This window comes from Rhinatrema bivittatum, chromosome 16, assembly GCF_901001135.1.
Source record: "Rhinatrema bivittatum chromosome 16, aRhiBiv1.1, whole genome shotgun sequence".
Taxonomy (NCBI): Eukaryota; Metazoa; Chordata; class Amphibia; order Gymnophiona; family Rhinatrematidae; genus Rhinatrema; species Rhinatrema bivittatum.
In genome coordinates, this window is record NC_042630.1 from 1,143,857 (window position 1) to 1,163,125 (window position 19,269).

Genomic DNA, 19,269 nt, shown 5'->3' on the forward strand with positions numbered 1-19,269 from the left:
CTATACCCCCAGCACAGGGACGGGGAGGGAGTGACAGTGCTGGGGACTGAAGCCCCTCTCTATACCCCCAGCACAGGGACAGGGAGGGAGTGACAGTGCTGGGGACTGAAGCCCCTCTCTATACCCCCAGCACAGGGACAGGGAGGGAGTGACAGTGCTGGGGACTGACGCCCCTCTCTATACCCCCAGCACAGGGACAGGGAGGGAGTGACAGTGCTGAGGACTGAAGCCCCTCTCTATACCCCCAGCACAGGGACAGGGAGGGAGTGACAGTGCTGGGGACTGAAGCCCCTCTCTATACCCCCAGCACAGGGACAGGGAGGGAGTGACAGTGCTGGAGACTGAAGCCCCTCTCTATACCCCCGGCACAGGGACAGGGAGGGAGTGACAGTGCTGGGGACTGAAGCCCCTCTCTATACCCCCAGCACAGGGACGGGGAGGGAGTGACAGTGCTGGGGACTGAAGCCCCTCTCTATACCCCCAGCACAGGGACAGGGAGGGAGTGACAGTGCTGGAGACTGAAGCCCCTCTCTATACCCCCAGCACAGGGACAGGGAGGGAGTGACAGTGCTGGAGCCTGACGCCCCTCTCTATACCCCCGGCACAGGGACAGGGAGGGAGTGACAGTGCTGGAGACTGAAGCCCCTCTCTATACCCCCGGCACAGGGACAGGGAGGGAGCGACAGTGCTGGGGACTGAAGCCCCTCTCTATACCCCCGGCACAGGGACAGGGAGGGAGCGACAGTGCTGGGGACTGAAGCCCCTCTCTATACCCCCAGCACAGGGACAGGGAGGGAGTGACAGTGCTGGAGACTGAAGCCCCTCTCTATACCCCCAGCACAGGGACAGGGAGGGAGTGACAGTGCTGGAGACTGAAGCCCCTCTCTATACCCCCGGCACAGAGACAGGGAGGGAGTGTCAGTGCTGAGGACTGAAGCCCCTCTCTATACCCCCAGCACAGGGACAGGGAGGGAGTGACAGTGCTGGAGACTGAAGCCCCTCTCTATACCCCCAGCACAGGGACAGGGAGGGAGTGACAGTGCTGGGGACTGAAGCCCCTCTCTATACCCCCGGCACAGAGACAGGGAGGGAGTGTCAGTGCTGAGGACTGAAGCCCCTCTCTATACCCCCAGCACAGGGACAGGGAGGGAGTGACAGTGCTGGAGCCTGAAGCCCCTCTCTATACCCCCAGCACAGGGACAGGGAGGGAGTGACAGTGCTGGAGACTGAAGCCCCTCTCTATACCCCCAGCACAGGGACAGGGAGGGAGTGACAGTGCTGGGGACTGAAGCCCCTCTCTATACCCCCAGCACAGGGACAGGGAGGGAGTGACAGTGCTGGGGACTGACGCCCCTCTCTATACCCCCGGCACAGGGACAGGGAGGGAGTGACAGTGCTGGGGACTGAAGCCCCTCTCTATACCCCCGGCACAGGGACAGGGAGGGAGCGACAGTGCTGGGGACTGAAGCCCCTCTCTATACCCCCGGCACAGGGACAGGGAGGGAGTGACAGTCCTGGGGACTGAAGCCCCTCTCTATACCCCCGGCACAGAGACAGGGAGGGAGACTGAAGCCCCTCTCTATACCCCCAGCACAGGGACAGGGAGGGAGTGACAGTGCTGGAGACTGAAGCCCCTCTCTATACCCCCAGCACAGGGACAGGGAGGGAGTGACAGTGCTGGGGACTGAAGCCCCTCTCTATACCCCCGGCACAGGGACGGGGAGGGAGTGACAGTGCTGGAGACTGAAGCCCCTCTCTATACCCCCGGCACAGGGACGGGGAGGGAGTGACAGTGCTGGGGACTGAAGCCCCTCTCTATACCCCCAGCACAGGGACTGGGAGGGAGCGACAGTGCTGGAGCCTGAAGCCCCTCTCTATACCCCCAGCACAGGGACAGGGAGGGAGTGACAGTGCTGGAGACTGAAGCCCCTCTCTATACCCCCGGCACAGGGACAGGGAGGGAGTGACAGTGCTGGAGACTGAAGCCCCTCTCTATACCCCCGACACAGGGACAGGGAGGGAGTGACAGTGCTGGGGACTGAAGCCCCTCTCTATACCCCCAGCACAGGGATGGGGAGGGAGGGACAGTGCTGGGGACTGAAGCCCCTCTCTATACCCCCAGCACAGGGACAGGGAGGGAGCGACAGTGCTGGGGACTGAAGCCCCTCTCTATACCCCCAGCACAGGGACGGGGAGGGAGTGACAGTGCCTGACATGACACCATGGCTGACCTGACTGATAGTGAGAAATCTCCCTGAACTTTGCGGCTTGGCCTGGCCAGGAAGCTGCCGTGTACCCCACGATTCTTGAGTAGTGTCTCAGCATCCAGGCCACTGATGTCTCTGTGAAACCACCTGAGAGATAGAGGGAGAGAAAGTTATTGGATCAGTCATGGATGGATTTTGCATCTTAGCTACTCCATACAAAGTTAACTCATCTCACATCTAGCACAGTGCATGGGGGAGCAGGTTACACCAAATGGGAATAGATTTTATATGATCCAATTTTTAGGAGAAATTACTGCCCTGCTGAGATGAAAACACCAAGCTATTAAGATTTCCTTCTTTCTCACCAGCTTCTGGTCATCTTTCCCCTTTATTTCTGAAACAAAATACGGGAGCAATACCTCGTCCAACATAAGAGTAACAATGTATATTTCTTACTTCCAGCTCCTGCGCTCTCTGCATTTTCCAGGAGTCTCTCCTGGTATTCTCAGCCCCTGCGCTCTCTGCATTTTCCAGGAGTCTCCCTTGGTATTTCCAATCCCTGTGCTCTCTGCATTTTGCTGGAGTCTCCCCTGATATTCTCAGCCCCTGCGCTCTCTGCATTTTGCTGGAGTCTCCTCTGGTATTCTCAGCCCCTGCGCTCTCTGCATTTTGCTGGAGTCTCCCCTGATATTCTCAGCCCCTGCGCTCTCTGCATTTTGCTGGAGTCTCCTCTGGTATTCTCAGCCCCTGCGCTCTCTGCATTTTGCTGGAGTCTCCTCTGGTATTCTCAGCCCCTGCGCTCTCTGCATTTTGCTGGAGTCTCCTCTGTTATTTTCAGCCCCTGCGCTCTCTGCATTTTGCTGGAGTCTCCTCTGGTATTTTCATCCCCTGCGCTCTCTGCATTTTGCTGGAGTCTCATCTGGTATTCTCAGCCCCTGTGCTCTCTGCATTTTGCTGGAGTCTCCTCTGGTATTTTCAGCCCCTGCGCTCTCTGCATTTTGCTGGAGTCTCCTCTGGTATTTTCAGCCCCTGCGCTCTCTGCATTTTGCTGGAGTCTCCTCTGGTATTTTCAGCCCCTGCGCTCTCTGCATTTTGCTGGAGTCTCGTCTAGTATTCTCAGCCCCTGCGCTCTCTGCATTTTGCTGGAGTCTCCTCTGGATTTCTCAGCCCCTGCGCTCTCTGCATTTTGCTGGGGTCTCCTCTGGTATTTTCAGCCCTGCGCTCTCTGCATTTTGCTGGAGTCTCCTCTGGTATTCTCAGCCCCTGCGCTCTCTGCATTTTGCTGGAGTCTCCTCTGGTATTTTCAGCCCCTGCGCTCTCTGCATTTTGGTGGAGTCTCCTCTGGTATTCTCAGCCTATGTGCTCTCTGCATTTTGCTGGGGTCTCCTCTGGTGTTCTCAGCCCCTGCACTCTCTGCATCTTGCTGGAGTCTCCCCTGGTATTCTCAGCCCCTGCGCTCTCTGCAGTTTGCTTGAGTCTCCTCTGGTATTCTCAGCCCCTGCGCTCTCTGCATTTTGCTGGATTCTCCCCTGGTATTTTCAGCCCCTGTGCTCTCTGCATTTTCCAGGAGTCTCCTCTGGTATTCTCAGCCCCTGCGCTCTCTGCATTTTGCTGGAGTCTCCTCTGGTATTTTCAGCCCCTGCGCTCTCTTCATTTTGCTGGAGAGTCCCCTGGTATTTTCAGCCCCTGCACTCTCTGCATTTTGCTGGAGTGTCCCCTGGTATTTTCAGCCCCTGCGCTCTCTGCATTTGCTGGAGTCTCCCCTGGTATTTTCAGCCCCTGTGCGCTCTGCATTTTGCTGGAGTGTCCCCTGGTATTTTCAGCCCCTGTGCGCTCTGCATTTTGCTGGAGTGTCCCCTGGTATTTTCAGCCCCTGCGCTCTCTGCATTTTGCTGGAGTGTCCCCTGGTATTTTCAGCCCCTGTGCGCTCTGCATTTTGCTGGATATTGCTTGCACACCTTTATCACCCCCACACTTTCCTGAGAAGGCGTCTTTATCAACCTGTCTCTTACCTCACCATCTTTGATCACAGAGCGAGAGGTGGAAGAGAGGCCCCTGCAGGTCTTTGGTCCAGCAAAACCCACCAAAAATCCCAGACTTCAGAGGAAGGAGTGGGAGAGAGGGGACTGGCACCTCAATCCTGGCAGAAGCTTTTTCTTTTAAACTTGCTGTATCTGTGCTTTCATCTCCCCACAGAACTTCTGCAAAAATTGTGTTTTTTCAATGTTCCGGTTTCCCTTCCGTGACAGCAATGCACAGCTCATGCGTCTCCCTACTGAACGAGGGGAAGTGAGGACCTCTGCACATGCACACGCACTGATACACACACACATATACATAGATACAGACACACTGCCACACACTGACAAAGGCCACACCGACTTACTGAAACACACCTACTAACATATGCATACACACACACATACAGGCACACTGATACACACTGAGAAATGCATGCACCGATACACTGAAACACACACACTGACACACTCACACTAATATATGCATAAACACACACACACGGAGATACAGGCACACTGATACACACTGAGAAATACATGCATCGATACACTGAAACACACACACTGACACACCCACACTAATATATGCATAAACACCCACATACAGGCACACTGATACACACTGAGAAATACATGCACCGATACACTGAAACACACACACTGACACACTCACACTAATATATGCATAAACACACACACACGGAGATACAGGCACACTGATACACACTGAGAAATACATGCACCGATACACTGAAACACACACACTAACACACTCACACTAATATATGCATAAACACACACACACGGAGATACAGGCACACTGATACACACTGAGAAATCCATGCACCGATACACTGAAACACACACACTGACACACTCACACTAATATATGCATAAACACCCACATACAGGTACACTGATACACACTGAGAAATACATGCACCGATACACTGAAACACACACACTGACACACTCACACTAATATATGCATAAACATACACACACAGAGATACAGGCACACTGATACACACTGAGAAACGCACGCACCGATACACTGAAACACACACACTTACTTATGCACACACACACAAAACACAATCACAGATACACAGACACACACTGACATATGCACGCACCAACACAAACACCCACATTGATATAAGTACATTGATACACATTGTTGTACACTGATATACACTGAGAAACGCATGCACTGAAACACACTTACATATACATCAACACCATCAACACACATCAAACCATTACAGATGGTACAGAATTCCGCTGCTAGAATCCTCACAAGCTCTAACAAAAAAGATCATATCACCCCCAATCCTTCGTAACTTACATTGGCTTCCTATCAAACACATACTCTATAAGGTACTCACAATCATCCACAAAGCGACATACAATCTGGCTCCTATCATGCTAAACTCTCAACTACAACCGCATACATCTTCCAGACCAATTAGAAGCGCATACAAAGGAACACTGCATGTCCCACAAGTAAAATCAGCATTGAGTAAACGAGCACTAACTTCAGCAGGGCCCCACCAGTGGAACGCGCTCCCCCCAGATCTAAGACGAGAACCCAGTCATCAAGAGTTCAAAAAAAGACTGAAGACCTGGCTTTTCCAACAAGCCTTCCCAGACTCTCAATGCTACTTAGACAGGAGGACTTCCTAAATAGGAGGTATCCCCAAATTATGGACACCTCACCAAGTCCTACTATCAGGACTCTGCAACTGCACAACAACCTATGAGTCCAAAAGTTCATCATATTTTTATTGTATTTATATTGTAGCTTTAATATGTCAATATTTCTACGTTAAATAGTTAAACTGTATATATTATATTATATTTATTTATTACTATGTTAAATTGACATCAGGTTATATTGTTCCATCTGTTCTATGGTTCCATGTAAAGCTCCTTTCTCTTTTGGGCAGTTCATCGTTTTATGTAAACCGGAGTGATTTGTAGTTCTCACAAGAACTTCGGTATATAAAAATTAAAAATAAATAAATAAAGATATAGGCACACTTATACACACTAACACATGCATGCACCAATATACTGCAACACACACATTGACACCTACACTGATACACATGACACATACTGACACATGCACACAGATACAAACTAACACAGACAACCCACACCCACAAACAGATACACATATAACATACTGAAAAATGCACACACTGAAAGATGTACACAAATACATAAGAACATAAGAAAATGCCATACTGGGTCAGACCAAGGGTCCATCAAGCCCAGCATCCTGTTTCCAACAGTGGCCAATCCAGGCCATAAGAACCTGGCAAGTACCCAAAAACTAAGTCTATTCCATGTAACCATTGCTAATGGCAGTGGCTATTCTCTAAGTGAACTTAATAGCAGGTAATGGACTTCTCCTCCAAGAACTTATCCAATCCTTTTTTAAACCCAGCTACACTAACTGCACTAACCACATCCTCTGGCAACAAACTCCAGAGTTTAATTGTGCGTTGAGTGAAAAAGAACTTTCTCTGATTAGTCTTAAATGTGCCACATGCTAACTTCATGGAGTGCCCCCTAGTCCTTCTATTATCCGAAAGAGTAAATAACCGATTCACATTTACCCGTTCTAGACCTCTCATGATTTTAAACACCTCTATCATATCCCCCCTCAGTCGTCTCTTCTCCAGGCTGAAAAGTCCTAACCTCTTTAGTCTTTCCTCGTAGGGAAGTTGTTCCATTCCCCTTTATCATTTTGGTTGCCCTTCTCTGTACCTTCTCCATCGCAATTATATCTTTTTTGAGATGCGGTGACCAGAATTGTACACATTTGTTATGATTTTGTGATTATGTTATAGTCTGCTTTGATTGGCTTAAAGCATAGACACATAGAAAAGATGGCAGAAAAAGACCCAATGACTCATCAAGCTCCCATACTTATCATTTTCACAGACCTGCAAGGTCAGGACCCTTGTTGGTAACTGTTTGATTCCAATTTCCTGCCACCCCCTGAAGTTGAAGCAGAGAGTTATGTTGGAGTTGCATCAAAAGTGAGGCATCAGGCTTATTGGTTAAGGGTAGTAACAGCTGCATCAAGCAAGTTACCCCCATGCTTATTTGTTTTCCCAGACTGTACAGTTCAATGTCCTTGTTGGTTGTAGTCTGAATGTAAATCCTCTTTTCCACATTTCCCCTTGCCGTTGAAGCAGAGAGCAATGTTGGAGTTGCATTAACCATATCAAGGCTTATTGGTTAAGGGCAGTAACCACCACACCAGCAAGTTACCCCTATGCGCTCTTTTCTTCATTTCCATTCTCCAGCCTTTAGGGATCCACAGTGTTTATCCCACGCCCCTTTGAAATCTTTCACTGTTTTCATCTTCACCACCTCCTCCGGAAGGGCATTCCAGGCATCCACCAACCTCTGCATGAAGAAATATTTCCTGATGTTGGCTCTGAGTTGTCCTCTCTGGAATTTCAAATCATAACCCCTAGTTCTACTAAATTGTTTCCAATGGAAAAGGTTTGTTGATGACCATGGATCATTAAAACCTTTCAAGTATCTGAAAGTCTGTATCATATCACCCCTGCTCCTCCTCTCCTCCATGATATACATATTCAGGTTCTTCAACCTCTCCTCATAAGTCATTTGATGGAGACCACCCACCATTTTGTTTGCCCTTCTCTGGACCACCTCCGACCTGTCTCTGTCTCTTTTGAGATACGGTTTCCAGAACTGAACACAGTACTCCAGATGAGGCCTCACCAGGGACCTGTACAAGGGAATAATCACTTCCCTTTTCTTACTCGATATTCCTCTCTCTATGCAGCCCAGCATTTTTCTGGCTTTAGCTATCACCTTGTCACATTGTTTCCCCACTTCAGATCATTTGACACTGTCACCCCAAGGTCTCTCTCCTGCTCCGTGCACATCAGCCTTTCCCCCCCCCCATCGCATACAGTTCTTTTGGATTGCCGCACCCCAGATGAATGACTCTGCACTTCTTGGCATTAAATCCCAGTTGCCATATCTTCGACCACTCTTCCAGCTTCCTTAAATCCCGTCTCATTCTCTCTACTTCTTCAGGTATGTCCACTCTGTTGCAGATCTTAGTATCATCTGCAAATAGACAAACTTTACCTTCTATCCCTTCTGCAATGTCGCTCACAAAGATATTGAAAGAACCAGTCCCAACACCAATCCTTGCGGCACTCTGCTTAACACCGTTCTCTCTTCAGAGTAGGATCCATTTACCATCACACGCTGTCTTCTATCCGTCAACCAGTTTGTAATCTACGCCACCACCTTGGCGCTCACTCCCAAGCTTCTCATTTTGTTCATCACATTGAGCGCTCTTCCTTGATCCAATTCTCTAGTCACTCAATCAAAAAAATCAATCAGATTTGTCTGACAGGACCTTTCCCTGGTGAATCCATGCTGCCTCGGGTCAAGGAACCCACCAGATTGTAGATAGTTCACTATCCTTTCCTTCAGCAGAGTCTCCATTAATGTTCCCACCGCAGAGATGAGGCTAACCAGCCTGTAGTTTCCAGCCTCCTCTCTGCTCCCACTCTTGTGAAGCAGGACCACCACCCCTCTCCTCCAATCTTGCGGCACCACTCCTGTTTCCAGGGATCTATTGAATAGGTCCTTCAGCAGAACCACCAGCACATCTGTGAGTTCCCTCAGTGTCCTGGGATGTACCTCATCCGGCCCCAAGGCTTTGTCCTCTTTCAGGTTTCTTAGCTTTTCCCACACATTCTCTTCTGTAAATGGAGTTTCTCCTACTCCACCCCCTCCAATGTCTTGTCAACTAGTGACGTCCTTCTCCAGGATCTTCCTTAGTGCACACAGAACTGAAGTATTTGTTTAATATTTCGGCCATTTCTTTGTCTCTCTCCACACATTGATCCTTTTCACATTTCAGTTTCATTATACCACTTTGGACCTTTCTCCTTTCTCTAATGTATCTGAAAAATGTTTTGTCACCTCGCTTTATCTCCTTGGCAATCATTTCTTCCGCTTGACTTTTTGCTTTCTTCATTACTTTTTTCGTCTCCCTCAGTTTCGTCAGATAATCTTCCCTATGATCCTCTTTTTGGGATCCTTTATATTTCTTGAACGCTGCTTTTTTTGCTTTTATTTTGTCAGTCACCTCCTTTGAGAACCAGATCGGTTTCTTATTTCTCTTACTTTTGTTTACTTTTCTAACATACAGATTTGTTGCCTTTGCAATTGCTCCTTTTATTTTGGTCCACTGCTGTTCCACCTTTCTCATTTTCTCCCAGTCTTCTAGTTCTACCTCCAGGAATTTTCCCATTTCAACCAAATCCGTATTTTTGAACTGGAAAACTCGGGTCTTCATGTGACCTCTCTGTATCCTATTTGCTATATCAAAGCGTAACCTCTGATGATCACTGGTGCTGAGGTGGGCACTCACCTGGACATTTGAGACATTATCTCCATTAATGAGCACTAAATCAGGTATAAACTCCCTCTCTCGTGGGTTGCATTACCATTTGTTTGAACAGAGTCCTTTGCAGGGCATCCACTATCTCTCTACTTCTGGCAGACTCTGCAGAAGGGATTCTCCAGTCTACGTCCAGCAGATTAAAATCTCCAACAATCAACACTTCTCCCTTCTGGATGTCTTCAACCAGATCTCTGTCTAGTTCTTCCATTTGAGTCAGAGGTCTGTACTCCAGTAGAAATGGATGCACCATCATCTTTTTTTTAGGACGGCCCATAATGCTTCTTCAGTTCCGTTTTTTGGATATTGTTTTTGACATAAAGAGCCACTCACCTCTCTTTTCTGTCCTCTCTGTCCTTCCTTAAATTATCCCTGCTATGGCCATATCCCAGTCATGAGAATCATTGAACCAGGTCTCCATAAACAGCAACAACGTCCAAGCCCACCTCCTCCATTAGGGTCTGCAGGTCTGGGATTTTATTGCCCAGACTACGAGCATTTGAGGTCATAGCTTTCCAATTTTTCTCTCTTGCTATGTTGTACTTCTTAGGAACCTTTTCTGGTTTTTTGTGCTGAATGATTTTATTTTCACCTCCCATGTCCAGTATATAAAAGCTTTTAAATAAATAATCATATAGTAACATACGAACTCAATGACACACCCATGCACACTCCTATACACACCTTCTGCCACATGCACATACAAAAACACACACTGACAACTGAAAATGTGAAATTTGATTTTTCTGGTTCTCTCTATGATCGGTAACACAACCTGGAAACAGGAAAAGAGATCCTGAGGTCAATAGCCAGAAACATAACCCAGTACTGTGTGCGTTGAGTAGTGCCTTGTAAGTAGTAAGTAGTAGGTAACTTTAACCGGATATTAGGAAGAACTTACCTGGCTGTTTGATCAATAGCCTTGAGGTATTTTTCCCGATCAGACTTACCCAGGTAGCCCTGAATTTTGTGTGGATAATGAGTTACCCGAAGAAAATGTAGCAGGAAACATTTACATCTCAGGCCCATAAGCTAGCTGGAGAATGCCTTTGAATATTGAGCTCCTTGGATTTTTCTCTGTCCGCAGCACAGTCGGTGTTTGTGCTGGGGCGCACAGAGCGTGTGTCTTTGTATGTCTGTGTCTAGCTGATGTAAAGTGATTTAGATATTGGGGAATGGATCAGACTAGTGGATAGTTGCATCCCATCCTTTACATTCTGCAATGGTTAACTGATTTTATAACGGGGAGTTCTCAGCATGGGCTCTCTGGGACTGCGTTCTCCTTCTCTCCCCCTTTGCTGATGCTGGTGACATGTGGGGGCTTCCCCTCACCTCATTAGGTTTCCAGTGCCAGGGCCCTCCTGCCAGGGGGCAGATACACAGGGAGAGTGCTCACACCTGCTGCAAGCCCCACAGCCAAGCTAAGCCTCTGGACACCATTACTCGTGTGCATGAATTAGTGCTGGTGTATAGGTGTAGGCTCTAGGAAAGGAAGGAGAGGTGAGATATGATAGTGATATTTAAATTCCTCCAAGGTTTCCATGCACAGGAGGTGCTTCTCTTCCAACAGTAAGGAGGCTGTAAAATGAGGGGTCATGAAATGAAGGTGAAACAGTAATCTTAGGAACTATGTTTTTACCAAGACAGTGGTAGTTGCATGGAACGGCTTCCCCACGGTGGTGGTGGAGGAAACAAGGACTGGGAGGGGTAGGGATTGTAGACTTGAGCAGGAGATGTGGATGGGCTACTGCCATGTTCTATGTTTCTGTATATGTGGGTGTGTATGTCCATTGTCCATGTGTATGTATCTCTATCTGGGTTTGTATCGAGTGCTTGTGTATCTCTGTGTATATATCAGTGTATGTATATCAGTATATATGTGTGTATCAGTGTGTGTATATCCGTGTATATGTATCAGTGTGTGCTTCTGTGTATCTATCAGTGTGGGTATATTAGTGAGTCTGTGTGTATCTCTGTATATGTATCATTGAGTTTGTATGTATCAGTGTGTGTGTAACCTATGTATATATCATTGTGTGTGTATTAATGTGTGTATTTCAGCATATGTATATCAGTGTACATGTGTGTATCTGTGTGTTTCCATGTATGTAAGTGTAGGTATATCAGTGTGTGTGTGTATATTCCTGTGTATGTATCAGCATATGTATATCAGTGAATATGTGTGTATCAGTGTGTGTTATCATGTATATGTATTTATCAGTGTGTGTTTCTCTGTATGTAACAGTGTATGTATATCAGTGTATGTATCCCTATGTGTACATCAATGTGTATCACTGTGTGCGTATCAGCATGTGTATATCTGTGAATCAGTTTGTGAATGTATCAGTGTATGTATAATCAGTGTATATGTGTGTGTGTACCAGAGTGTGTAGGTATCAATGTATGTACATCAGTGTATATTTGTGTATCAGAGTGTGTTTCTATCAGCCTATGTATATCAGTGCATATGTGTGTATCAGCGTGTGTCTGTATCAGTGTATATTATGTATATGTGTGTATCAGTGTGCGTTTCTGTGTATGTAACAGTGAATGTATATCACTGTGTGTATGTATCCCTGTGTATGTATCAGTGTGTATCCTTATGTATGTATCAGAGTGTGTATATCATGTATATATGTGTATCAGCATGTGCCTATATCATGTATATGTGTATATCAGTGTGCATTTCTGTGTATGTAACAGTGAATGTATATCACTGTGAGTATGTATCCATGTTTATGTATCAGTGTGTATCCTTGTGTATGTATATCAGTGTATATGTATCAGTGTATGTAAATTAGTATATATGTGTGTATAAGTGTGTGTATATGTAGCAGCATATGTATGTAAGTGTACATGTATATCAGTATGTGTATGTATCAGCATGTGTATATCACTGTATGTGTGTGTGTGTGGATGTATCAGCATATATATATATATCTGTGTATATGTATGTATCAGTGTGTGTATGAATCAGCATATGTATAATCAATGTATATTTGTGTATCAGCATGTGTATGTATCAGCTTGTGTATATTAGTGTATACGTGTGTATTAGAGTGTTGATGTCACCATGTGTATATACGTGTGTGAGGACGTATCAGCATATGTATTTCAGTATATATGTGTGCATCAATGTGTGTATGTATTAGCGTGGTATGTATACAATGTATATTAGTATATGGTATAATATACAGTGGTATATTATACAGTGTATATTAGTGTGTGTATGTATCAGTGTTTGTATATCACTGTACGTGTGTGTATGCGTGTGGATGTATCAGCATATTTATATCAGTGTATATGGGTGTATCAGAGTGTGTATATATCAGTGTATATATATCAGTGTATTCGTATGTATCAGTGCGTTGATGTCAGCATGTGTGTATCAGAGTATATATATCAGTGTATATGTGTGTATCAATGTATGTGTGTCAGCATATGTATTTCAGTGTATATGTGTGTGTGTATGCATCAGCGTATGTGTGCAATTCTGGTCGCCACATCTCAAAAAGGATAGATACAGCCTCACTGGAGAAAGTGCAGAGAAGGGCAAACAAAATGATAAGTGGCATGGAATGGCTGCCTTATGAGGAAAGGCTAAGGAAGTTAGGGCTGTTCAGTTTGGAGAAGAGACGACTGAGGGGGAGATATGATAGAAGTCTACAAAATTGAGAAAGGACTTGAAAAGCTTAATGTAAATCGGTTATTTACTCTTTCAGATAATAGAACGACTAGGGGGCACTCCATGAAGTTAGCAAGTAGCACATTTAAAACAAATAGAAGAAAATTCTTTTTCACTCAGTGCATAGTTAAGCTCTGGAATTCACTGCCAGAGGATGTGGTTACAGCAGTTAGTGTAACTGGATTTATAAAAACATGTGGATAAGTTCCTTAAGGATAAATCCATAAACTGCTATTACGGTAATTAATAAGCAATAGTAGCTTTTGATTTATCTAATGTTTCGGTACTTGCCAGGTTCTTGTGACCTGGATTGGCCACTGTTGGTAACAGGATATTGGGCTTGATGGACCCTTTGTCTGACCCAGTATGGCAATTCTTATGTTCGTATGTTCTTGGTTCTTACCTGCTAATTTTGGTTCCTGTAGTACCACAGATCAGTCCAGAGTCCTGGGCTTTGCCTCCCTTCCAGCAGATGGAGACAGAGAAAGTTTAACTGACACTGCCATATACCCTGGTGCACCACCTGCAGTCCCTCAGTATTGACCTGTACCCAAGCCAAGATAGCAACAATGCCAATATCTACAACAACCTAATATTCCCCTGAACGAGAAAATTAGAGCAGATAAACCTGCCCACACCAAAAAACATGAAGGACTAACCAAAACCTGTGCCATTCTTCAGATTACAACAGATCAAGCGGACTCCCCAAACCTGGTCGGGACTCTGGACTGATCCGTGGTACTACAGGAATGATAATTAGCAGGTAAGAACCAATGTTCCTTTCCCTGTACGCACCCGGATCAGTCCAGACTCCTGGTTGTACCAAAGCTTCTCTAAACCGGGTGGCACCGCTTGAGTCCCGCTTGAAATACACTCTCACCAAAACTCATGGCCTCAAGAGCCTGGACATCCAAACAATAATGCCTGGCAAAAGTAGCCGCCCTGCAAATCTCTTGTGGCAAAATGTGCTGACATTTGGCCAGGAAGCTGCCTGGGAACGGGTAGAATGAGCCCTTAACTCCTCCGAGATAGGATGACCCTGACAGATGTATGCGGAGCCAATGGCTTCCTTCAACCACCGCGCAATTGTGGCTTTTGATGCCTTATGACCTTTGCTTGCACCACTCCATAGCATTAAAAGGTGATCTGACAACCGGGAGATGTTAGTGACTTTAAAATAGCAGAACAATGCACGCTTGACATCCAAGAGTCGCAATTCTCCCACATGAGATGTCGTAGCATCCAAACTTGGAAAAAACAGAAGCTCTACTGACTGACTTAAGTGGAATGATGATATCACTTGTGGCAGTAAGGAAGGCACCATCCTCAAGGAGACCCCCGAATCAGAAATTCTCAAAAAAGGATCCCTACGTGACAAGGCTTGAAGCTCCAAGATCCTTCTAGCAGAACAAATCGCCATCAAGAAAAGCACCTTCAACATGAGATCTTTTTTAGTAGCCCTTCTGAGAGGCTTGAACGGAACCACACACATACCCTTAAGGGCTAAGTTGAGGGACCCAACTTCCTAATGAGAGGACACAAATGTTCGCCCCCAGAGAAAATGCACCACATCCAGATGTGAGGCCAGAGCCGCCCCATGCACCTTACCTCAAAGACAACCCAAAGCTGCCACCTGAACTCTGAGGGAATTAAAGGCCACACCCTTCACCAATCCTCTTTGCAAGAAGGTAAGAATATGTATTATGGAAGCACACATAGAGTTAACCCCTGGTCCACGCATCAATCCTCAAAAACTCTCCAGACCCTCACATACAAGAAGGTGGAAGATTTTCTAGCCTGCAAAAGAATAAAAATAACATCCTCAGAGTAACCTCTCTTAAGTATTTCCTCTCAAAAGCCAAGCCGTGAGCCGTCTGATCTGAGAACATGGGATCTTGATGCAGAAGCTTTGGCAGATGAACGAGACTCCTTGAGCCATCTACCGCTAGATTGATCAGATCTGCAAACCAGGCCCTCCGAGGCCACTCTGGAGCCACTAGGATCACACTTCCCAGATGAACCTCCACACACCACAAAATCTTGCCCACCAGCGGCCACGGTGGAAACACATAGAGCAGAATGTCCCTCAGCTAAGGAAGAACCAAGGCATCAACCCCCTCTGCCCCACGCTCTCTTCTGCGACTGTAGAAGTGCAGCGCTTTGGCATTTCGCTGGGTTGCCATTAAATCCATGTAGGGTCTTCCCCATCTGCAACGGATGAGGCTCATTGCTTCCTCTGATAGCTCCTACTCTCTGGGATCTAGCTGTTGCCAGCTGAGAAAATCCACTTGCACATTGTTGGTCCCAGCTATGTGAGAAGCTGCTATCAATGCCAGATGCTGTTCTGCCTACCTGATCAACTCCGAGCTTCTTGAGCCAGCGCTCAACTCTTGGTACCACCCTGCTGGTTGGTATAAGCCACCATCATTGCATTGTCTGACAAGATCCTGACTTGACAGTCACGCAAGAAAGGAAGAAACGACACCGCGCCAACCACACCACTCTCGTCTCTAAGTGACTGATGGACCACGAAGCTTCCTCCACCGACTACTGGCCCTGCACTGATTGAGTTTTGAGCTCCCCAATTGGAGAGACTGGTGTCAGTGGTAACCACCGCCCACTCTGGAACCTCTAAATCCACTCATGACACAACTGGCCCTGACCAAGCCACCACGAGAGACTGGACCTGGCTAGTTCCATAAGAGATAGTGGAAGTTGAATTTGCTCTGACAACGGATCCCACTGGGAAAGCAACACCACCTGCAGAGGTCTCATATAAGCAGTATGTGTCTGAATCAGTGTGATTATATAAGTGTGTGTGTTTGTATCCCTGTATATGTATCATTGTTTTGCATGTATCAGCTTATGTATATCAGTGTATATGCATATATCAGTTTGTGTATATCAGTGTATACGTGTATATCAGTATATATGTCTGTATCAGCATTTGTATATCAGTGTATATGTGTGTTCAGTATGTGCCTGAATCAGTGTGATTATATAAGTGTGTGTGTTTGTAACCCTGTATATGTATCATTGTTTTGCATGTATCAGCATATGTATATCAGTGTATATGCATATATCAGTTTGTGTATATCAGTATGTGTATCTATATATATATATCTGTATCAGCATATATCAATGTATATGTGTGTATCAGTATGTGTACATCAGTGTGTGTGTGTATCGCTGTATATGTATCATTGTGTTTGTATGTGTCAGCGTATATATGATCAGTGCATATGTCTATATCAATGTATATGCCTATATCAGTGTATGTACAGTAGTGTATATGTGTGTATCAGTGTGTGTGCATGTATCAGCATGTATATATCAGTGTATGTGTGATCGTTTGTATCAGTGTGTGTGTGTGTATCAACGAAGGTATGTTAGTGTATATGCGTGTATCAGTGTGTGTGTATGTATCAGAATACGTATACCAGTGTATATGTGTACATCAGTGTGTGTTTGTATCAACGTGTGTATGCTAGTGTATATGCATGCATCAGTGTGCATGTATGTATCAGTGAATGTTTATCAGTGTATATGTGTGTATCAGTGTGTGTGTGTGTATGTATCAGTGAATGTTTATCAGTGTATATATGTGTATCAGTGTCTGTGTATGTATCAGAATACGTATATCAGTGTATATGTGTGCATCAGTGTGTGTATGTATCAGCGTGTGTATGTTAGTGTATACGCGTGTATCAGTGTGTGTGTATGTATCAGTGAATGTTTATCAGTGTATATGTGTGTATCAGTGTCTGTGTATGTATCAGAATATGTATACCAGTGTATATGTGTACATCAGTGTATATGTGTTCCTAGCCCCCTGCCTACCCCACCCCTTTTCCTTCCTGCTCCCTTTCCCCTATCCTGGTTCATTGTAATTTCCTTCTTCTAGTTAATTGTAAACTGGCCTGATGTGTTCTACGAATGCCGGTATATAAAAGTTCATAAATAAATATATGTGTGTATACTATCAATGTCTGTATCAGAATACGTATATCAGTGTATATGTGTGCATCAATGTGTGTATGTATCAACGAAGGTTTGTTAGTGTATACGCGTGTATCAGTGTGTGTGTGCATGTATTAGTGAATGTTTATCAGTGTATATGTGTGTATCAGTGTCTGTGTATGTATCAGAATACGTATATCAGTGTATGTCTGTGCATCAGTGTGTGTATGTATCAGCGTGTGTATGTTAGTGTATACGCGTGTATCAGTGTGTGTGTGCATGTATTAGTGAATGTTTATTAGTGTATATGTGTGTATCAGTGTCTGTGTATGTATCAGAATACGTATATCAGTGTATGTCTGTGCATCAGTGTGTGTATGTATCAGCGTGTGTATGTTAGTGTATACGCGTGTATCAGTGTGTGTGTATGTATCAGTGAATGTTTATCAGTGTATATATGTGTATCAGTGTCTGTGTATGTATCAGAATACGTATATCAGTGTATATGTGTGCATCAGCGTGTGTATGTATCAATGTGTATATGTTAGTGTATACGCGTGTATCAGTGTGTGTGTATGTATTAGTGAATGTTTATCAGTGTATATGTGTGTATCAGTGTCTGTGTATGTATCAGAATACGTATATCAGTGTATATGTGTGCATCAGCGTGTGTATGTATCAATGTGTATATGTTAGTGTATACGCGTGTATCAGTGTGTGTGTATGTATTAGTGAATGTTTATCAGTGTATATGTGTGTATCAGTGTCTGTGTATGTATCAGAATACGTATATCAGTGTATATGTGTGCATCAGCGTGTGTATGTATCAATGTGTATATGTTAGTGTATACGCGTGTATCAGTGTGTGTGTATGTATTAGTGAATGTTTATCAGTGTATATGTGTGTATCAGTGTCTGTGTATGTATCAGAATACATATATCAGTGTATATGTGTGCATCAGTGTGTGTATGTATCAGCTTGTGCATCTGTGTGCATGTGTTCGGGAGTTGGTTTCTTTGTGGAAACAAAAGAAAGGAATAAGGCACGATTTAGCCTTTTTCTTTCCGTTAATGCTCTGAGCTGCCTGATTGCAGAGATGTGAGGATTACACAAGCAGTTACAACACTCACAGTGATTGTGATGGAAGTTTCACAAGGCTTGTGACCTGATAGCCCCAGCTGAAGGTCTCCCCCAGCACAGAAAGGAAGACTTGACTTTCCTGTTTTAATCTGCTTTTTAACTCCACAAGGGCTCTGTCTCAGGTTATCAGGGCAGTTACAAGGAGAGTGGGCAGCAGAAGTCTGTCTGTACTTCACTGCGAGATTAAAATAGGGCCACATACCTTCCTGGGGTGGGGAGAGAAAAGTCTCATATAGACTCTGGCAGAGACATCTCAGACAGCAAGCAGTACATGCTCTCACTCCTGTGACCTTCCATACTACACAGACGTTACAGGCGCACATAACACAGCAGCGCTCTCACTCCTGTGACCTTCCATACTACACAGACGTTACAGGCGACATAACACAGCAGCGCTCTCACTCCTGTGACCTTCCATACTACACAGACGTTACAGGCGCACATAACACAGCAGCGCTCTCACTCCTGTGACCTTCCATACTACACAGACGTTACAGGCGCACATAACACAGCAGCGCTCTCACTCCTGTGACCTTCCATACTACACAGACGTTACAGGCGCACATAACACAGCAGCGCTCTCACTCCTGTGACCTTCCATACTACACAGATGTTACAGGCGCACATAACACAGCAGCGCTCTCACTCCTAGGACCCTCCATACTACACAGACGTTACAGGCACACATAACACAGCAGCGCTCTCACTCCTGTGACCTTCCATACTACACAGATGTTACAGGCGCACATAACACAGCAGCGCTCTCTCTCCTAGGACCCTCC

At 45.5% G+C, this 19,269-nt stretch overlaps 1 protein-coding gene across 2 annotated transcripts in view; it reads right to left on the minus strand.

The window, feature by feature from the left end:
- PTPN6 (protein tyrosine phosphatase non-receptor type 6) overlaps nucleotides 1-19,269 on the minus strand; it is a 61,064-nt gene that overhangs the window by 40,472 nt on the left and 1,323 nt on the right. Inside the window, exons 2-3 of one of the 2 annotated variants that reach the window (XM_029580652.1) lie at nucleotides 4,220-4,408; nucleotides 2,232-2,354 (exon numbers count right to left, since the gene is read on the minus strand). In XM_029580652.1, the coding sequence (XP_029436512.1) occupies nucleotides 2,232-2,354; nucleotides 4,220-4,227 (131 nt within the window). In that variant the 5' untranslated portion in view covers nucleotides 4,228-4,408. The remainder of the gene's footprint in view (nucleotides 1-2,231; nucleotides 2,355-4,219; nucleotides 4,409-19,269) is intronic. The other variant, XM_029580651.1, reaches the window with a different exon arrangement.